This window comes from Lepidothrix coronata, unplaced genomic scaffold (genome assembly GCF_001604755.1).
Source record: "Lepidothrix coronata isolate B3197 unplaced genomic scaffold, Lepidothrix_coronata-1.0 Scaffold19, whole genome shotgun sequence".
NCBI lineage: Eukaryota > Metazoa > Chordata > Aves > Passeriformes > Pipridae > Lepidothrix > Lepidothrix coronata.
In genome coordinates, this window is record NW_016690199.1 from 5706228 (window position 1) to 5728260 (window position 22033).

The window sequence follows — 22033 nt, forward strand, 5'->3', positions numbered from 1 at the left end:
GAGGCGGCGGAGCGGCGGCGGCCCCGGTGGCTGCGCCGCTCGACGGGGCCGGGCTGGGCGGGGCCGGACGTGAGCGAACTTCCGCGGGCGGCGGGGCCGCCATGGCGGGTGAGTGCGGGAGGGAGCGGGAGGGAGCGGGAGGGAGAGGGGGGAGCAGCCGGAGGCGGGTCCTGGTGGTTTCTTGGTGAGCTAACGAGGTTTAATGTGCCCGTGGTGCCCCGCCAGCCCGCCGGGCTGTCGCTGTCACGCCCGGGTGTGGGCGGTGCCCCGGGAGGAGCGGAGGACACCCGTGTCGCACCATGTGTGTTACCTCATCAGTGTGTATAAATATCTGAAGGGGGGGTGCCAAGAGGATGGAGCAGGGCACTGCTCGGTGGTGCCGAGCAATAGCACAAGAGGCAGCGGGCCGACACCGATGCACAGTAAGCTCCATCTGAATATGAGAAAGAACTTTACTGTGCAGTGACCGAGCACTGGGACAAATTAACCACAGAGGGTGTGGGGTCTCCCTCACTGGAGATATCCAGGAACCATCTGGACGCAATCTTGTGCCTTGTGCTCTGGGACGACCCTGCTTCAGCAAGGGGGTGGGACCAGATGACCCACTGTGGTCCCTTCCAGCCTGATCCATTCTATGATTATGTGTGGCCTTCACATCTGTGACCACTTTTCAGGCGTCTCTGTGGATAAAAGTTAAAGCCAGCGAACAAGCAGGCAGGGTGTTATTGCTTGGTGTGGAGCCCTGCGTTGGCTGCTGGGGCAGTGCCTGCTGTGTGAAGGTGGGGCTGCTTCGTGTGCTCAGAGGGATGTGTTGCGGGTTCCTGTTGCTCTCTGGGCCTCCAGGGAGACACCATGAGATGTGGGCTTTGTGCTCAAGCAGTAAAGCGCCCACCGTCTGCAGAAGGACTCAGCCTTCCCCCAAACTCTTCCAGCTCGTGTGTTGCCATGAATTAATTCATACTTTTCATGGCACGAGCACTGGATGCATGCAGTAATTGTTGCCGTGATTTCCTATACTGCATTAGTATTTGACTGTCAGAAGACTGCTAGATTAGTCAGCTCTGCAAAGATGCTGCTGTCTGTGCTGCAATATCACATGCAGAATGTGCTTGTGTTCTTTAAATAACCTTGTTTTCTTATAAATAGTAATAAGGCTGATAGATGAGGAATTAGATTTCATGACCAGAGACAGTTAATGTAAATTCTGTTTTACTTTAATCAATATTCTCCAGTAGAGCATGGAAATCATTCACACAAACTGCTAATGGACACTGATTTATTTCTGTATGCTTTAAATGGCTTCAATATCTTTATTTTCTCATACAGCAAAAAGTCCTGCTGATAGTACTCCAAGAAGGCCTGTTTTATCTGTCAGTGCAAGAAAAATTAAAGATAATGCAGCAGACTGGCATAATTTAATGATGAAATGGGAGAGACTGAATGATAGTGGATTTACTACGGCAAACAAAATAGTCAACATGAAGATCAGTGAGCAGTAAGTATGCTAATACACAGGAATAAGGACAGCGTAAAGATTGCCTTTTTTGTGAGATTAATCTGTTTTCTTCACTAAAAAGTTCTTTTTGGAGACAGGGGAGAAAACATGCCACAGTGGATAAGCTAGCTCTTAGATCAAACTCAGCAGCTGCACTTTTTGGTTACATAAACTATTTATATTCAAATAATAAATGTCTCATAAAGATTAAAATAATCTCATAAAGTAATGTCATTTGCAAGAAATGGAAAACATTTCTTTTACATAGTCAAACATAACAGATATTTAAAATACTTACATTATCCACAAAGTTAAAATCTATAAATCTCACCCATGTGAGTTCCCTTACTCTCTTACATATTTTACACGTTTCACTCAAGTGAAAAGTTCAACAGATTTGAAGAAAGAATCAGTGATTTGTACAGACAAAAAAGTTTTAACAGTAATGACTTAAAAAAAACCCAACAGACAGAAAAACCACACCACCACCATACATAAACCCCCAAAACTAAAAACCAACAAAACAACAAAAAAGGGTGAAGAACTAAAAAAAAAAAAAAAAAAAAAAAAAAAAACCAAAAAAAACAAAACCACCCCACTTTGGTAGAGCTATTATTTTGATACTGTAAAGAAAAACCTAATTAAGAGGGTTGTGAGAAGAAGCTTCTTCAGAGTCCTGACAGCTGAAGAGAGTTTGCCTGACAGGGTTCTGACAGATACAAGTGAGGAGTATTTTGCTGTAATGGTGCCAGATGTTGCTTTTGCTCTCTAGCAGCTCCCTCTAAAGTTTGCCAGGCAGGGTAGGTGTCTGCACATTGGCTGCTCTGGGTTCACAGATAAATGTCTTGGCTTAAATTGTGCACAAATATGAGTTTGTGGTGAGGCACCAGGTTGTCATCCAGAGCAGATGAAGCCTGGGCAGACCTTTTCCATTATGGGAGAACCACCTCCAACACAGGGGCAGAGGGAAAAGGTGTTATCTTAACACCTGCAAGCACACCGTTTTCAAGCACATGCTCTGAGGTAGAGTAGGTCTGTGTTTCTCTTGGGGATTGTGGTGTCATCCCTATTTGTTCTCATGGCCTTGTGCAGTTTTTATGTAGGTATTCTCATGAACAATCTGTGAGAGAGAGATTTTGTAGGATCAGGCCACATGGATTTTAAATCTGCACAGCTCAAGTAAACCTATATGCAGTTGTTTAGTCTGCCTTATATTTCTATTTTAGATTTCAAGACAGAAAACTGGAGATAGCATGTGATAACAGTGTCACAGAACCTGAAAAGCCAACCCCAAGATACAACGAAGAACTGGACAATTGCTGTGCAGAATTACTCGAGACCTTAAAGCAGATGGTAACGCTCATTTTCCAGTCTTAGTCGATATGAATCAGTTCCAAGTGTGCTCAAATATGACATAAGGAAATGTTCTCAAGTATTTATTGTAGACAGAAAATTGGGGGTTTCTTTCATAGTTCTTTGGCTTCAAACCTAAATGGTTATAAATCCAGCATGCACCATTTATTTGCCTGATCGGTAAATTTGAAAGTTGGTTTTACATCTGCCTTCTGTTTATAATTCTACTCCTCCCTTTATAAAGTGATCTGGAAATAAGTTGTACAAAGAATGCGTTCTAAAACTGCACATATTCTCTCATACTGGATATTCTCTCCGTTTAGAACAAAAGAAACAACAAAGCATAAAGTAGTGCTTTACCTGCCATCATATCCTTGCAGCTGTCTTTGATCAGACATAATGCAGTTATATTTTTAGTCTGCCTACCTGCATTTGCTGTGCAGATCTCCTTCTCTAGAGAGTGGAGTAAGATAATTATTATGTAACCCTTTTTTTTCTGGATGCATTGCTAGGAATTAATGCCACCTGTCAGTTTGACAAGAAACAAACTGTATTTTTCTGCCTGAAACTGTAATTTAAAATTCATATTAAAAATAACTTTTACAGCCTTCTGCCAAAGTGGAGGCCCATTAAAAAGATGGTAGATCTCCTTTTTTTACATAGGCAGCATACCAGTCATCCAGTATTTAGAAAAAGCAGGAAATGAGCTAGATTTCCCTCAAATTTTGTGCTGGGGGAAAAAGTAACAGTAATTTTTGTGTTTTTTCATTGGGTTCTTTTTCCCTTGAGGTAATTTTGTATTCAGACTACCAAGTGTGTTGATTTAATTTTTTACTATTCCTGAGTAATACGAGTCTAAACAGTGTTAGATTGGATACTAAACATAACTACAATGATCTATTTTATTTTTCATTCCTTATGAGTTTATACCAGCTTATGAGTTTAGAGAAATATCTCTATTTTAACTGCTGGACTTAAAGATACTGCCTGCAAGCTCCATTTTGTTGTAAATATTCATCCCCATCAGCAATGCACAAAGTCAGGTGAACATGAAGCAAGTGGATGGAATGACCTGTTTTTTGAAGCAGGCTGTTAGATCAGCCTAGATACCTTGTCAGTAGTAGCTTGAGCTGCTTTTCTCACCTGCTGCTGATCTTTTGAAATCAAATTTAAGACATTTTTACATGGTAATGTAAGAAAACCTATGTTGATAGGGCTTGTGCTACACTTGTTTGATGTTTTTCCCCAGTGCTAAATTGCTATAGGAAAAACCTAGAGAGAGAAAAAATGACAGAAAGCTTTAGTATATTTCTACATGAGGGAAACAAAAGAATGTGCAAAATCAGTCATATCTGCAGTGTTCAAAATTTCAAGATATCTCATATTAAATATATAGATTCCAGGTGTCACGTCTCTCTGGAGTTAAAAAACTGTGATTTAGAAATACTAAGACTAAATAGCCTTCATAAATAGCATGTTTTTAAAAAATCCTTGAGATTATAGTAGCCTGATGTTCCTGAGATGTTCATTAAGATTACACATTCATCATTTTTTCAGACAAAAATACAACTGAAAATGGAAAAGCTTACTTTGACTACTAAAGGAATTTGTGACTTGGAAGCATTCCACCATGGAGCCGGGAATTGCACAGCACCCTTCTTTCATACATGGCCCACACCATATTTCTGTAAGTAAAATATTGATTATCTTAGCTAATTATATTGTGTCTTTGATGTCATCTAATTTAAGACTGAAAAGTGAACCCTTTTATCTGGATGTCTTGCCTGAGAGAGGGTGTGTGTCTCCTTTACAATTGACTAATCAATAAACACGTGAATGCACCACTTGGCTTAGGGTTACTGCTGATCCCTGCTTGTGTGAAGTGCCAGGCATTGTCTGACATGCAACAGTTACAGCACAGAACTAAGCTTGTCAGCAGCTTACAGTGGCCAAGCTGCAACAGCCACGTCCTCTGAAGGGAGAGACATGTGCAACTTGGTGGTGTTAAGCTGTAGGCTTAGCTGCTTGACACTGAAATTAAGTCCTTGAATGCAAAGAGCAAGCTATACCTCAGTTAATTCTGCAGGCAGCCAAAGAAAAATACCTCTGATCTCAGTGTCAGTCAAGACAAGTAAAGAAATGTTACTGTCTACTGTTAATTCTTTTAGCATTCACTTGATGGCAAAAAGTACTGCCTCCCAACTGGTATTACCCCAGTTTTAAGACTGTCTGAATTCAAGAGAAGCCTGATTGCATGCAAACCAAATGCCTTCTTTGTGAAGTGGAAGTCACGTGAAGCCCTGCTTCTTCACTACCACAATTTAGCAGGAATCTTATGTATTAGTTTCTGTCAGCTTAAAAGGGTAAGAATGACAAAGACAACTGCTATCAAAACACCCATTGTGACTGAATCATTTAGTGATGCTGTCTGCTGCATGAAAGACTAAATCCTTCTGAAGGCAGTGATAGTTCAGGCTAAGTTAGAAACACAGAATCACTTTCTTTAAAAATAATTTGTATGGTTATTTTTTAGGAAGTCAGACAATTAAAGATTATTATACAGATGCATTTAATCCCCCTGCCAGTATTACTAACATAGCTAGTAACAGTATTAGTTTTTACATTACTTCAGTTTTGGTCTGTTGGGGTTTTCGCTGTTGTTTTTCATTATTGATATCACTCATTGGTGATCATGCATTGCTGAAGTGCCTGACAGCATGTGGGGGCATTCTTCAGTTTAGCTAAAATCAATAGGGACTCTAAAATGTGAAGCTTGTATTGCAGGATAGCATTACCAGATTTTAAAATCAAATTTCGGTTATTTGAGGAATAGCTATAATTGATAATTATTGATTCTAATTGCTAATTTTCTGGTGGATTCTGAGAACCAATACCACTGCTTATTCTAGAATTAAATGGGGACTCATGTCAAAATCAGATGTGTGTAAAATATATCCCAAAGCTGAGGAAATTGTTTAGCATTTGATATTCTAGTGTAAAAACATGATTAATGCTCTAAAAAACAAGGTGTCTGTATTAGGGCAATAGCTTATGTAAGGTAGGTGGATTTTTTTAATGATCCACACATTTCAAGTGTAATTTAACTTGTAGAGAATTGCTGATATATTCTGGTCAATGTGCTGGTTTTTTTAATCCATTCCAGATGAGGTCTCTTGGAAGCTCTCCGAAATGTACAAGAAGGAACTACAACTCAAGCAAGCAATTGTACAAGACATAGCTCATTCTGCTGACCAGGATCTGCTGATGGTGTATTTATCATCGTGGTTATACCAGCCTTACATTGAGAACAGCAGCACACTGCTACTTGAAGCCATGCTGCTGGAGACAGGACACAGAAAGTGCTAGAATTCCAAAAGTTACATGGCTGGCTTCTAATGATGCTTACATGAAACTGAAATGGCAAATTGCAAGGCTTACCACGTAAGTTGAATTTTTGTAAAACTTATTAAAAAAGTTTTTCTCTGTTTGTATTTATTATTTTGTCTTAGCTGATACTCCTGTTTCTGCATGGGACAATCTGGTTTGGGTTGTTTTATCCATTTTAAGAGCAGTAGAGAGGATACAGGTAGGAGGCTAAGTCTCCTGTAATCAGGAAGAAGCACACAGCTTCAGCAAAGAATGTTACTTCTTTCCAAGTCTTGACAATCTGAAGTACCTACACAGTCCCTTTGGCCATAGAATTTCAGCACTTCATGATCTTTCATGGAGGGTCTTTTGCATGATTTAACAGGACGAGTGCTTTTGTACTGGCTTCATAAGTGAAGAAGAGGAAGGCAAAAAAAGGCAGGATCCAAAAGGATCCACATAGTTTGGTATGTGATTCTGAAATGCAGTTGTAGACAATAGTGTTAATTCTGGTTTGGTTTTGAGTCTGGTGGTGTTAGGGGTGCATCACCCTTCAAGAGTGATCCAAGCCTGAACTACCACGCTGGGAAGATTTAGTACAACTCAGCATTCCACAGTCATATAAAAATGTCTTTTCTCTTAATTAATTTTAACTTTTTCTCTTAGAGATGTTTCATGAAAGCATCTATTCAATAAATAGAAGACCTCCTTCAGTCAGGGCCGTATCCTATATTGTTTCCTCCACCCCATAGGGCTCTGTGAGTTTTTCCTTGGACTACTGCTACTGATATCAAGTGATTTTCGTTTGCCTCTCTGTACTGATAGCAAAGGCAGCATCACTTACTTAACTGGCTCTAAGCTGAAACCTCATAAGCTTGATAAGTTTGCTGCAGTAACAGAACAGACAGACATGAACTGGTAAAGTTTTCTCAATGTGTTGCTGTGTTGAACGAGGTTCTTTCTGACAGCTAATAGAGTTCTATTCTTAGCCCAAATTTCTAGTGTCTAAAAAGCAATTCTGCTGTAGCTCAAGGAGAACACAATCAGTTAGGAACAGCTTTGTTGGGTTTTATTATTTTTCAGTGCAAGTGTTCCACCTAGTTTAACAGCCACTTTAATTTATCTGAGTAGGGCCAGACCCGTGTCACTATGGAAACACCTTCATACTTCAAAAATATTTTCCAAGGAGAAAAGATTGGTTCACATATAGGATTGTTCTTTTAAGATGGGAGTAGGTGTATTGTATTTCCCAGCATGTGCAAATCAATAGGGAAGACAGAATTGAAGCAAATATTCATTTTCTGCACAGGTGGAAATTGTGGTTTGCTCGTTTCTTAGAGGAAATAAGCTCTTCAGGAAGAGGTCTTCGTATTCACAGACCCCCTTGCTTATTGATTGCTGTCAGACATGGGAAGATTACTGCAAAATCATTGCAGAGATGTTTTGTCATTATAGCTCTAAGCAGTTGATTGTTATATTTGAAGCCTTCAGATGTAGTGATTAGACAGCCAGTACAAAAGAGTGTAATAAAGAATTGCTCACTGCAAAGACTTTGAAAGACCAGCAGAATCTGGCTTTATATGCTACCTTCACTTACAGGGTAGGTCTGTATCCTCTGGCCATTACCACCTCCTAATAAAACAAAGATGGGGAAAAACCCAAATCAAACACTACACCATAAACCCAACCACCAGACAGGAGCTCATTAATACAGAGCATCTTTCACAACCACACCTAAAAGGCAGTGCTTTGACTAATCAAATTCATCTTCTACTTAGGCAACCAAGAGAAAACCCAACCAAACAAATAAAACCAAACCAGCTATGTTAAAGGGACATAGAACAGATTATTTCACCTCTAAGTTCTCTCTCCTGTTTAGACTCAATTTTTTGTGCTGTTCTTCATAACAATACCATGAAAAAAATCGTGTTCATATTTGATTTATCAACAAAACAGCTCTCCTGCAGATCAAGGTCCTTAGTGGATTTGTCCAGTTATCTCAGGAGCCTCCTTTATTTAGTAATGAGGTGACACACACATTTTAAAGATATGTTACCAATTTACAGTAATGTCTACTCATTCAGCACTGTTCTTTTTCACCTCTTAAAACTTCTTGGAAGACAAGACAGTGCCTTGGACAAGAAGCTGTTGGGAGGTCTCCACAAAAATACATTATCTAAGGATCGTATTGAAAGTATGACAAAAATACGAGATAGCCATTGCTAAGTGATTTGCCAAGTTTTCTCCCTGCCTAGAGAAACAGGGAGTCACGGATACCTTTGTATTGTGATTAAACAGTGCAAGGCAGTGTGAAATTACTAGGAAGGTCAAAGGGTAGAACTGATAAAGGATGCATCATGTGAAAGAAAAAAACATGTAATACCAGTCTCACAAAAATAGGCCATCGCAGACTAAAGCAAAAGAGAATTTGGTACCTCATTAAGGAAAATCAGATCACTACTTATGCACCTTCCCATTTTTGTCTAAGTAGCAGCAATTCTTAAAGGTGTGGATGAACATTACACAAAACTTAAATACATTTCCAGCAGTTCAGTACAAATCGGATCTTGTTTGAGGCTATTTCTGTCACTAACTCTGTGGATGGTTATTTCAGTAAGGATCAGCTAGGCTGTCACATTGTTCCTGTAATGCCCAACTGTGGATTATACTTAAAACTGCCCATTTTTCCAGGCAGGTTTATGTGCATCAAGTCTAGATGCTAATGAATATTCACACTTTGAAAAACTGCAATACCAAAAAGTGTTTTGTAATCTCAGTGGCACAGAAAATGCACATTTTTAATATAGCTTTTATTTTACCCATATACAGCTTGCCAGTACACAGCACATCACTGCTGAACAGCAGTACAACTTACTGCATTTTTAGATGGCTAGAGAGAGAAGGAATTAGGTAACAAAAGGGAACAGTGCAACAATTTTAGGGTTGACAGATTTCTACTTCCCACCCATCTCCAACATATAAAGCAAATAGAACAATGTTAATTCTAGAATTTTTGGTTGCAATGCTGCTAGATTTATATAAACATAAGTTATAAAAAGTACAGGGCATAGAAACAGTTTACAAATAAGTTAAATTTCAATTATCTCAGTATTCACATTAGAAAAATATACATTTTATAATCAGTCTTTTCCAGAAGAAAGCTTATATAGGGTTTTTCTAATTTATGGCTCCAATTCACTTTGCGAGAGCAAAATATCTTCACTTTGGCCACCTGCCTCCATTGCCAGTAGTGCTTCCACAGTTTCCAAAGGTATCCCCTCAGGTGTACGAATGTGCATTGTAGTACCGCTGGAATCAGTTACAATAACAATGCCCTCTGCCCGAGACAAAACAGCAGTGTCTGGATGAGACAGGATAAGCCCATCTGAAGTCTGAATAAAAATCTGTTCGTGTCCCTGAGACAAAAAATCATGGCTCTCATCGGAAATCTCAAAAGCTACAGTTTCATCTACAGTTACTGTATTCGCCAGCTCATGTGCTTCCTCTGTCCCACAGGAATAGTCAGTCTGGTTTTTAAAAGCATTTTCATGGTTCACATGAGCAGACAGGGAGGCTCCCTGGACAGCGTTTGGGTGCGACTCAGCCTGAGCACCGTGTGGGTAGTTTATTGGCACAACGTTTGCTGAAAAAACCTTTTCAAGCTCCTGCATCTCGTCAGTCATACCAGCGTTACGAAGTTGCTCAGAATGTTCTTTAATTGCAAAATTAGGGTTTTCTTCTTGCAGCTCCTGATATTTTTGATTGTGGCCATTTTCCTCACTCGTTGGTAAGTCAGTGCTCTGACTGCCCCCTGCGTGCTCCGACACCAAGCTGCAAAGTTCCGGAGCTGCCAGTCCACCCACCACATTCTCGCTCACAAAGTGCCCTTGAACCAGCTCTGGTGAACCATCTGCTTCAGCAGGCAGCACGACCTCAGTGTGCACCAGGGATGCGTCACCCGCCAGATCTGGTCCCTGGATGTTCACAGGCTGGGAATATTCTATCCTCATTTCCACGGTCTGGGAGAAGGTACCTGAATTTTCAGCAGCGATGCTAACTCCTGAATCAGCAAGTGAATTATGTTCCTCTGCTGTTGGTAATGTACTTCCAGTTGTGCAGCAAGTGATATGCCTATCTTCTGAAAGCAGGATTTCTCCATTTAATGGATTAAAACCTGAAAAGGGGAAAGAAATATAGTTTTGTTGGGCAATCTAATACTGCATGACCAGAAAACTATTTTTCAGCAATAATTTTGGAGGGAAAGCTAGACTACTTCCCTGCTTTCTTCCCCCAAATTAGCAAACCTGAAGCACCTACAAGTTCCACAGAACTTCCCAATGAGAAAGTCAGTATAAAAATACTTAAGGAATTTTTGCATAATGTTATATTATCAGTATTTCTATAGTAAGATATATTAAAAAGCATAATTTTTCTGTTAATCCTGAAAACAACCTGGTCTGAAAGTCAAACTCAATTGTCTTCCATCTGTCATGCAGTCAGTAACATTAAAAGATAAAGACTTCACCGGGCACAAACTTGTCAGCTGCTCATCCCCATCACCATTAGTAAGCTGACAGAAGCATTTAAACTTGATAAAATTTCTGTTGATAATTAAGCTCATCCTGGACTCAGAGATGTCATCAAGTTATTACATATTAATTAACTGTGCTAACAGCCCCAGTTTCTTCCTGTGGCAGAAAAGGTAAAAAACACTAGAAATGCAGTGTTTTACCAACTACTTGACCTGGACCAAGTGCCAGATCACAATAACTACTAAGATGCAGTAGTATGACCTGCCAGTTTTTATTATTGCAGGTCAAAAGGAACAACTTGTTATGAAAGATACCACTGCACAACAAAGGAGGCCTAACAGTGCAGAAGGGACTATTTTTAACTTTTTGCACTGTAGACTAGCAAAAGCCCGACTAGCAGATACAAGTGAAAAAAAAATTTTGAAAACTCATATCCCAGAAAAAAACCACAGTACAGCAAGAAATAAGCATGGTCATACAGAGAAAGAAAAACAAACTAAGTGGGGGAAACAAAAAACACCTCTGACTGAAAGACATGCAAAGGGCAAGAGCGAAGCTGCTTACAGCAACACCAGAAAAAGGCATTTACGAAGCAAGATGATGGTACTGATGTACACATCTTACTCAAGATTTTCTTTCTTTTCACTGCTACCCTGCCAATCTGAGGGGCAGCCTGCACTAGCACTCCCCCAAGATCCACTAAGCTCAGGTAATTCTGCTATTGCAGCCTGCTGAGCCAAGGAGGAAGGACACACACTCTGCTTCCTCTTCCTCTGCTCTCCCACGGCTGACACAATGGTCATGGCACCATCCTCACTGTGAGGGATGGGATGGACAGGAAGCACACAGCAGAGGACAGTACCATGCTCACAGTACTGCAGTAGTATCAATAACTGGATTATCATGCATCCAGAATTGAACTACTGCTGTGGTCTGCATCATCCATGAGGCCTTTCCAGTTAAACTACTGCTTTTGAAGGACCTGGGGAACAAGTTAAGAAATGAAAGTTCCAAGACAAAACCCACATTAGCTTGAAGAACAATAGAGACTTGTTCAGCTCCTGCATGAATAGAACAGAATTGGAAAATGTGAAGAGGTTACCATCTTTTTCAAACAGTGTACACAAATTCCCACTCTTTTCTTTCACTTCATCTTGACTGGCATAAGCATTATTCACATTCTCCGTTATGTCTTCTAACTTGGTCCTCTTGGCTGGTGGCAACAGTTCCTCCCCTGAGTTCTGTCAATACAAGAGATGATTAACTGGCTGCCACCATAACAGTTGACAATATTGGAAAAGATCACAAACTAACTGTGGAGCACTTTGGGGCAGCTGAACTGATGATGCTTGAAAACAGGATTTATGCTACAGGTCTTCCTAAAAGGTAAGGATTTAAACATAGCTGTCACACTTTGCCAAAATGCCACCAATTACTTCTGATTCTTGGTTGAAATAATCTGGCCTTGCTTCAACATTAAAGGATTTCCCCGAGCCTTTGTGATTAGCTGTACCCATGAAACCTGCTGTAAGCTCTGTCCAGCTTCAATACAGGCACAGCTTGCCCAGCATTGTTTGGTTCATGAAGAAAACACAATCAGCTCTTAAATTTAACCACAGGCAGAAAATGAAAAAAGCATTAGTCTTATTTATCTACCACCACGAACAACTCTGGATTAAATACAAAGTAGATCATTTAAGAGGATGGACCACAGAGATATGACATCCAAGAAGAGCAAACACGGCTTTCTGCTACAGCTAAACTGTAGACAGACTAAAGCTGGTCAAGCGACTCGTCAGAAAGAAAGGAACTGTTTTTGTGCCCCTCCATCTACCACCAATTAGCACAGCAACCAATTCTCCCACGTCCAAGCCTGCTGTAGGTTAGGCCATTTCCTCCAACACAAGTTATTGGAATTTGTTAGGCCCCCATTTACTAGAACCTCCACAAAATCCTTCCATCCTCATATCATGACATTACCTGTAAGCCTTTGAGATTCTGTCCTGAATGCTACCAAGTATCTTCCCAAAGTACATATTTAATGTGCTAGTTAATAGGCCCTGCTATGATACCACAGTAGAAAGTACTTTAAGTATTTCTGAACACCACAAAAGCCATACTTTAACCCAAGTCAGATAATACTAATATGATTTTGTTTTAACAAGTTTTAATTTGTCTCAGTTTCCCTTTCAATTTTCACAAAGGTATTCCATACCTCAGCTAACCGTTTTTGTCCCAGTATCTCCACAGGCACTTGCTCACTAACCATTTTCATTACACATTGTGAACAAGAGTCTGCACCTTCTGTCTTTCGTTCTCCAGTGAGTATTTCTGTAATTCCCAGCGATTCAGCAACCTTTAAAAACAGATATAGGGAAAAAAGTAAAAGTTAACCTCTCAAATCTGAATGCATAAATGCTGAAATATGGATTAGTTCTCTTAAAGCTGAACTAGAACTACACAGTGTGTAGCCTGACAGTCATCACAGCTCACTGCAAGTATTTAGACTCCCCTGTTTTCCACCAGCCTCCACATTGATACATGACCTTCATTTGAAGGTGACTATTAACAGGCAAACTCAAAAGAATCAGGAGTACAATGGTTATATATAGAATCCAGAGAGAGTTACTCAGAGCAGAGTTTAATAAAGAAGGTTGTTGAGGCTATCATATAAAAAAACATTTAAAGTCTTCCTGTTTAGAGTATCTCCGAGTAGGTTAAAGATTCTTTTCCCCCCTCCTCACATTCCACTCCTGTGTTTCATCTTATCAGGGTAGGGTTGTTTTGGGTTTTGGTTTAGTCTTGTTTTGGTTTTCTTTTTTAAAGAGCATCATTCTATATTAAGAATGCACAATTAACACAGAAGGGAAGCAAGAAAGAGGTTCCATCTGTCTTTCTAGATGCAGCTCCACAAACAACAAATATGAAACCACTAAAATAATAGTCTGCAGTTTTATTAACGTGTTCACTGCCTTTCACATTTGTTAGTTATGACTATGAACTGCATAGATGCATTCAGTTTGTCCTCATTTTGCAATGAAACTACTTATCGCTTTAAATCAAGGTCACTTATTTTAAATATAGACCCTCCTTCATTATCAAACATCAGGATGTACTTTTATCAGCAGTTAATGCCAAATACACCTTTCAGTAACATGCAGCTTCATACTACCCTAGATATGCAAGGCAGGTATCAGCACTGCTAGAATTGCTTTTTATATTTCTAGTTGTATCCACTGACATAAAACTACAATTCTAGTTTATTCTTCTTTATTTCTTCTTGGTAAGTTGTTGGACTTTTTACAATAATGACTATTTTTGCTAATCAAAAATCACGTTTTCTTCAAATAAATTCACCAGCACAACAAAACCTATCAGAGAAAATTAAAAATGCAATGCATCTAAAATAAAGCAAACCAACGAAAAAAAAATCATGGTTCCAAAAAGCGCTTTATTACCTTAGCATCTTTTATTTCAACAGGCTGCTGGCAACTCACAGAATCAGAATTACTGAGGTGATCATAAGCCATTTTCTTTACCATGTTATGCAAGTCTTCAAATTCCCTATACACATCTGGAAAGTAAGCTTTGGCTGGATATCCTTTTTCAACCTAGAAATAACAGGGAAAAAAAAAAAAAGGGCTCGTTTCTCCTGTATTTTAAAAAAGATGAAATTAAAATCTGTCAAATTTGTTTTGTTCAACATTTTAAAACAGAAACATTAAAGTCAAAAGATTATGGAATGTTCAAAATGCCACTGAACCAGGCAGCAAAAAGCAAGGCTTTGCGTTGAGACCTAGCAGAGTTTTGCCTCTGTAAGACTGAAGTGATGTGTGGAACATCTACGTGCCACACAGTTCCAACTTAGGAAATTCAATTATGTCTCTAAAAGAATCTTTTTATGTATACTAATGAAAGTGTCCCAAAAGTAATTTAACATTTTTACATAAAAACTCACCTTCATCAACAGAAATTCATACACTGTAACAAGCTTTGTAAGACGTGGGAGAGCCAGCTCCATTAAGTCTTCATTATCACACTGTTGTATTAGCTGTCAAAAGCCAGAATGAGTTTATTAGGAAAAAGCAGCCCACAGGTTATGCATCCCATTTGCAGAATATAACACATCACTACTTTTTTTCTGAAAGATACGCCCTATGTTTAAGCAGCTTGGAGAACAGATGCAAACTAACACCAAAACGGGGTAAGTTAGAAAACCTCAGAACAGTTACTACTCATCTACAGACAAAACTCAGTCCCACAGATGTTGCCAATTCATAGAAAGAACAGCAACCTCAGTAGCTTTAGTAGCCATAAAGGATCTACAACACATAGGAAACAAAAGAGTGAACTGTGTTAGTTGCATGGATTTTAATCCCCATTCTATCCTCCCCCAAGACCTTCTTTGTGGACTTGGTTGTTTGTTTTTTTTCTTTTTTGATGTTGTTCAACTCCAGTTGAGTTTGTGATTTTTACTGTGTTGGAGGAGATACATATTGGTGGCTAGTAACTTTCCTTCTCCAGAAAAAGGATAGCAAGAGTACATCTACATGTCAAAAGCCCCTTTCCAGACTGACATCCCATTTTCTCTTTTTCCACTGTTCTGTTGGAAGTATTTTTTTTCTTAAAAGACAACTTAATGTTTTCTTCTGAGAAGACATCTTAGGCTTTCATCTTGTCAGTACACAAGTATGTAAAAAAAAATTCCAACAAAATCTTTTTTGAAAATGATTCATTGAAAATAAGTGATTAAAAAAAAAAAAAGAAAAAAAAAGAGGGCGGGGGAAAGACACTTGTGAAGTAATTGCAGAAGAGAACCATACCTCTTTTAACCTAGCTTTTCTTCTGAATACATTGTGTTCTGCTGACACACTACTAAGTGACTTTGAAGGGGACTGACCAGGTCTGCTAAGCCTTCCAGAACACCTGGATCTTCCACCCATCCTTGGTCGACCATGTCTCTTTGGTCGTCTGGGCCTTCCAGGTCCCTTTGGAGTTACTGGTCCCCGGTGTCCTGAACTGGTTTCATTTTGTTGCTCTGCCAGCAACTGTCTGCTTTCTGCAGTCTTTGAAGTCTTAATTAAAAGAAAGAAAAAAGTATTTATTCACCATTTTAAATACTTTTTTGAGGAAGACAGTTTTATAATTAAGTTTGTCATCTATGCAAACAATAAATAGCATATTAAAAAAAATGCAAAGCTGGATACAAACATAACTTGCAAAGAAAAGTTGTGGAATAAATCCAGCACATTAGTAAGACTGCTACTTCTGCAACACATACATGCCATTATTTGCAAAGTTAGCATTTTTGATCCACAAAATGTCATCCAAAATACAGAGATTATGGGAATATAATTAAAGAGCTGTTTTAAGTCAGTTAAATACATTTAATATTTTTGAAGTAAAATACATCATCTTCAAATAAAGAGGTTGTAGAAATAAAACTTATTTAGCAGTTAAACATACCCAAAGAGTAAGTTGGGTTTCATTCTAACCATGTCAAAGCATAAAAAATTTATAGGAAAGACAAGAACTCTTACACTAACAAGCCCAGTAACTAAATATCAAAATATATTGCCCAGTTCCCACATTTCAAAATTCTTAGTCTTCCCAAGGAACACAGCTAAGAAGCAGCTCCTCTTACAAGACCCCATAAAAATAGAAAAGGTACTTTTGAGTTGCTAAGTTATTGTGATTTCAGGGCAATTTTTTTTACTGTTCAAAGCAGTAATTTCTTACTGAACACATCTTCCCTTCCAAGCTAGAATTTCTAAGAATGTTCTAGTATCTTTTAAGAAAGGAGTTTATAATAGTACTGAGGTATATCAGGCTTCTTTGCATAATCTGTACGTTTGCATCTCAGCATTAGGTAGCTCCCTACTATTCTACTGATTAGGAAAGCTCTAAAAATGGCAAATTTATGTCAGTTCTATCCAGGGATTAAGTTACTAAATTAGTTCTAAATGTGACATCAGACTAGATTGAGCGTGGGGATCTTGATTGCCTTCCTGTCTGTATCATTGTAACAATTTTAACAATCCTGCTATTCTTTCTAGGAAGTATTCACTTGACCAAAACCTGTAACATATCAATGAGTTTATGTGCAAATGTGTAGAACACATTTGTAGAACTTGCTAGTTAAAAGCAGCAGGTACAGTCGCAATCTAGGATTCAGGAGTAGTAAAATATACAAGACTGAGTCTTTTCTAAATCCTCATCATACTGGGTAAAATAAGTGCTGCATAGGGAAGCAACAACTCTACAATAATTCAAAGAGCAAACTTCAGTATTCTGCAGTTCTCTTTTTCCAAAGATGATAGATTAGTGTAGAGGATGAGGGGAGGTTGGGTTGCTGCACTGGCAACATAAGCTGTACATTTTTGCTTTCCTGAGAGCAACTTCATAAGTACAAACTAAAGTAATAAATGTGACACTCCTACATCTAAATGAGTACTTTTTCCTAGACAGCAGCTGCATCAGTTCTTGCTGCAAGATGTTAAGAGTCATTTAAATATTAAAACAGAAACTTTTAAGTTACCAGCTTAAAACATCACAGAAAAAAATTTGCAGCTGAAGTAGCTTCCAACCCAGAGACTCAAGTTTCACCAGAGTATTTGGCATGCAAGGTTTCAAAGCCAGGCTTTGAACACCTGCTCTAGGAAAAGCTGCAGTCCACTGCTGTGTGGAAAATAAAGAGATTTTTGTGATGACACTATTGCAGTAACAGAAATTGATAGAGCAGATAATGTCCTGCTGTCATGCTAAAGGCTGTAACTGAATAAGAGTGTTCTTATCCGAATGCAGAGAAGAATGTATTTATGCAGACAAGGTGAAAACTGTATGCAGTAACAAATGAACACTCAGTTGTAGGTGTCTGTGCAAGAGTACTGTTCCTGCAAACTGCAAGAGACAATTTGATTTTTAAAGCACTTCAACAGGAAATTTGTTTAATGTAGTGTATAGGTGGATATTTCTGAGCAGAACAAGACAATATGGCTGCAGAACTGCCATTCTACTTCCCACAAAACTGACAGCTTTTCCAAGTAACACTTTACCTTTTCTCCAGCCTTTGAATCAACAGTTTCTTCCAGATTGGTAGCTAGTGCATTTTGATGATTTAAAGTGACAGCAATTGAATCCAAATACGCTGGACTCATCCTTTCCTCTCTTATTCCACAGGCATTGTCCACAAATATACTTCCATTAGGCTTATTTAGAGGTATTTTTTGAGGTGAAGACTCCAGCTGTCCATGGCCTGGGTTAAGTTTATAATGTCTTGCTAATCCTCCTTTTCCTATGTAAGATTTTTCACAAGTCTGACATTTAAACATTTTGGGCTTCAGATTATAATTTGAAGAACTGAATAATGCATCCTTTCCCTTCACCTTTCCTTCTTCATCATCTTCTATACTCAGCTCAGAGTAGTCATCAGAATCAGACTGATGACCATCAGCCAAATCCTCCATTTTAATGAATTTATAGTCTTTAGCTTTGTATTTGGGGGGGCGTGAAATCCGTCCAGAACGAGTTTTCACCTTCAAGGATTTTTTTAACTTGTCATCCTTTTGCTTTTTTTCAAGGCATGGTGTACTTGAACTGGCTGCAACCACGGTAGTGTTTGGAGACCTTGAAGCCGACACTGCGGCACGAGTAGCTTTCTGTCCATTTACCATCTTAGATGTGGGAATCTTGTTCACAGACACTGATCCATGAGATGGCAAAGGTCTCTGCATAAGCAACTGAACTGGAGACTCGGAAGAACTATGCAGGAATAGCTGCTGCTGCTCAGTTCCTGAAACAGGCTGTATCCTAATTATCTGGGGATTAATAATGCCAAGTCCTGGCATGCTAGAATTCCTACCAACCGGCTGACTCAGCGTTATAGTTTTGGACTGGACTGGTGCCAATGATGTCATTGGCCTTTCAGTTTCCTTCATCTGTCCTGGCTGAACTTGGACACAAATGGCTTCCAGCTGCTTTTGTGGAAAAAAGGAAGAGTTGCAATTACACAAATACAGTATTAATAAATACAGTACTTATCAAGATAATACACACATGCCCTTAAAGAAAAGCTTGAAGAAACCACTGCACATCGTAAGTTTTCCATTTTAATGCATCAAAGCACAGATTTAACATCAAAGCATAAATTCCCTTCCTTCCAGCTACGGGGTTTCCTGCACATTTACTGCTGTGATTGCTGTTCAACTAAAGCATGTAAAGTTTGCTCTGAGGCCATGTCACAGCTTTGTTTCCTGCTAGCAGGCCTGTCTGGAATAGCAGAGTCAACGCCATCACCAAGGCACATTCATAACCTTCAGCAAACCCCACACGCAGGAGAACTACAGCATGCTACATGACACAGGCCAAATACCTGGTCCAGAACGCACTATAATATGTGCTCACTTCAAAAAAACTTTGTGGTGATGATTCAGAGAAGGTACATGTTACTGATCATCTCCCTCACAGTCTCTCCTCCTCATCCAAAGTTCTGCCTCAACTCAAATCAATCACTTGACAACCCCTGCACCCCAGAACGTGGGCTGAAAGCAGAGGTACTGTCACCTTCTTGTAAGAGGGGCACACATTATCTACCTGTGCATCACTACTGTGAAACATCCCTTCTAAGCAGTTCTCGCTGCACATATTGTCAGACAGAAACACTGACCACGGCAACTATTAGCTACGTTCAAACACAGATTTTCCTAAACCACGTTGAAGCCTGTGTCTTTGAGCTGTGGCACTCGAGTCTACACCCGAGGGCAGGTGTTACTGAAGAGGAAGGCAAAAAAAAAAAAAAGAAATATATTTAAAGCAATTAAGCAATTAAACCCGCCGGAGCCGTGGATTTCACCACCGAGCGGGGGTACCGCAGGCTCCCTCCTTTCCTCCCCGCCCAGCCCCTGGGTTACCTTCTGCGGGAGGAGCCGTGCGGCCGCCGCGGCCCGGCCCTGCTGCAGGGCAACCTGCTGGGCCACGCTCTGCAGCTGCCGGGCGGCGTTCTGCATGATGCCGCCCGCCGGGCACGGCTGCAAAGGGGGGGCGGCGGCGGCGGCCGCCAGCGGCTTCTGCTGCTCCTGGGCCTTGCTCACTTGCTCGATGACCCGCCGGAGCTCGGCGGGGGCCAGCGGCGCGGCGGCGGGCCGGGCCGGCAGGGGCGGCCCGGGGCTCTCCAGCAGCCGCTCCAGCAGCCCCGTGCCCTCCGCCGCGCTGCCGTCCGCCCGCAGGTACAGCACGGCGCCGCTCCCCGCCGCGCCACCCTCCAGGGCGGACAGGCTCTGCACCAGCTCCTCCGTCACCGCCAGCAGCTCCTCCCGCCCCGCCGCCGCGGCCGCGCCGAGGGCAGCCCCGGGGGGCTCGTCCTCAGGGGGCGGCGGCGGAGGCGCCCCGGCGCCCCCCGCCCCGGGAGCCGCCATCTTGGCAGGCGCGGGCGGGCGGGCGCCGCATCCGCGGCCCCGGGCGGTGTCAGCGGCGCGGGCGGCGCGCGGGGCACCGGCGGCGGGGCCAACGGGGCCAATGGCGCCCCCGGCAGCGCCCGCCGCGCCCCCCCGGGGCGGGGCCGCCCGGAGCCGACGGCGGCTCGAGCGGGCAAAACCCGGCGGAGGTGCGCCCGCAGCGCCCGGCCCCGGAGGTGGGACCTGCGGGTGGAGTTAGCGCGAGTTGCGCTTCCCTGCGCTCCAGGTGCGGTCTGTACCCAGTGTCAGTACAAGAGGGACATGGACCTGCTGGAGCGGGTGCAGCAGACGGCAACGGGGACGACTGGAGGACTGGAGCATCTCTCTTACAAGAAAAGGCTGAGGGAGCTGAGCCTGTCCAGCCTCGAGAAGAGGCGACTGAAAGGGGACCTCATTAATGTGTATAAATATCTAAAGGGGGGGGGGGGTGCCGGGAGGACGGAGCCGGGCTCTGCTTGGTGGTGCCGAGCAATAGCACGAGAGGCAGCGGGCAGAATCTGGTGCACGGGAAGTTCCACCTGAACACGAGGAAGAACTTCTTTACTGTGCAGTGACCGAGCACTGGAACAGGTTGACCAGAGAGAGTGTGGAGTCTCCTTCACTAGAGATATTCAAGAACCATCTGGACGCAATCTTGTGCCACGTGCAGAATAACCCTGCTTGAGCAGGGAGGTGGGACCAGGTCTCCCACTGTGGTCCTTTCCAACCTGACCCATTCGGTGATTCTATGCTCCGACAGTCGCTCTTACCGGGCAGTGTTTCGGGAGCAAGACAAGCGACCAGGTTGCAGGGAGTGCGTGTAGCGGAACCTGCACGGTGGAAAACGCGCCCAAAGGGGTGCCCCGAGCACGCCGCAGCCACCCGCGCAGAAACAGAAATGGACGCTGTGCCCGAGCCGGGCGGGCTCCATCTGCCGCAGGAGCATGGGCAGCGCTGCAGCCGACCCGGCTGCTCGACCCACACACACACACCCCGCCCCGCGGCCGTGCCCTTGTGTAGAGGTCACACCGAGCCTCTCAGGAGAAATGTGTGCGGCGGGTGGGAGGGAGTCGCTTGGACAAGCTGGGGAGACGGGGAAAAAAAAGAAAAGTTCGAATGGCCCGTACGGGGATCGAACCCGCGACCTTGGCGTTATTAGCACCACGCTCTAACCAACTGAGCTAACCGGCCACTCGACGGCCGCTCTCGCCTCTGCGGTAGATAAGGGCATGTTCGCCCTACTACGCCACAGTGAAGACAACAGCCGGGACGAGGAACCTCCTCGGCCCCAGGAGCGCCGCAGCCGGGCCCGCGCAAGCGGGAACACACGCTAAACTCTTCAGCCAAACCACAAAGCAGTCTGCGCTCCTCCTATGGAGATGCAGCGCCTGGGAGGTAATAACAATAACACGCGATCATGGGGCAACTAATACTTCTCCACGTTTTCTAGGATACGATTCCAGTTTCATTTAATTAAAATATCTGAACTGGTTTTTAAAAAAAGCATTTACTCTTCTTAAGTTTAACGCACTGTTAGCTTGCACGGACAAACGATTTTCCTAGTATTTTGATACTTACAACATAACTTTTCTGCTCACCTTTGAAGTCTACGTTAAAACACACGATGTCCGTTTTGGCAAACACCGAGGGGGTGAGGACAATGGGGCGGGAGGCGACGACACACCGCTCCAAAATGCAGCGGTTTTTTGTGGAGGCTGGTTCACTATAGGTCGGACTGTGGCCTCCGAGCTCCTCTCCAGTCCGCTCATCCCATCCCATCCCATCCCATCCCGGCACATCCCCGCATCGCAATGGCGCGCGGGATCCGCCAGGGATCAGCCCATCACCGGGGATGA

At 42.2% G+C, this 22033-nt stretch overlaps 2 protein-coding genes and 1 non-coding gene across 7 annotated transcripts in view; 1 reads left to right on the top strand and 2 right to left on the bottom strand.

The window, feature by feature from the left end:
- CINP (cyclin dependent kinase 2 interacting protein) lies at positions 1-18403 on the top strand. Of its 2 annotated transcripts, XR_001873578.1 has the most exons (6): positions 57-108; positions 1327-1495; positions 2722-2848; positions 4406-4535; positions 6012-6289; positions 18327-18403. XR_001873578.1 is itself a non-coding variant. In XM_017807452.1 (5 exons), exons 1-5 carry the CDS (start codon positions 102-104, stop codon positions 6212-6214), a joined length of 636 nt encoding a protein of 211 aa, XP_017662941.1. In that variant the 5' UTR covers positions 1-101; the 3' UTR covers positions 6215-6333. The 2 variants fall into 2 exon arrangements, 1 of the variants encoding a protein (XP_017662941.1); XM_017807452.1 differs by lacking the exon at positions 18327-18403 and having other exon boundaries at positions 1-108; positions 6012-6333.
- ZNF839 (zinc finger protein 839) overlaps positions 9006-22033 on the bottom strand; it is a 13755-nt gene continuing 727 nt past the window's right edge. For 2 of the 4 annotated variants that reach the window (XM_017807442.1, XM_017807444.1), the window contains exons 2-8: positions 17802-18719; positions 15570-15821; positions 14705-14797; positions 14205-14357; positions 12962-13102; positions 11849-11987; positions 9006-10388 (exon numbers count right to left, since the gene is read on the bottom strand). In XM_017807442.1, the coding sequence (XP_017662931.1) occupies positions 9397-10388; positions 11849-11987; positions 12962-13102; positions 14205-14357; positions 14705-14797; positions 15570-15821; positions 17802-18719 (2688 nt within the window). In that variant the 3' untranslated portion in view covers positions 9006-9396. Of the gene's footprint in view, positions 10389-11848; positions 11988-12961; positions 13103-14204; positions 14358-14704; positions 14798-15569; positions 15822-17801; positions 18723-19655; positions 20160-22033 lie in introns of those variants that run through there. The other 2 variants (XM_017807441.1, XM_017807443.1) reach the window with 2 other exon arrangements.
- Positions 21295-21368, bottom strand: TRNAI-AAU. The gene has a single exon. It is a non-coding gene; the product is annotated as a tRNA-Ile (tRNA).

Bases quoted from the DNA above. Each gene is read 5' to 3' on its own strand.
- CINP (XM_017807452.1), top strand. The intron at 2,849-4,405 runs GTAACGCTCATT...TCATTTTTTCAG, and splicing joins TCGAGACCTTAAAGCAGATG to ACAAAAATACAACTGAAAAT. The intron at 4,536-6,011 runs GTAAGTAAAATA...AATCCATTCCAG, and splicing joins ATGGCCCACACCATATTTCT to ATGAGGTCTCTTGGAAGCTC.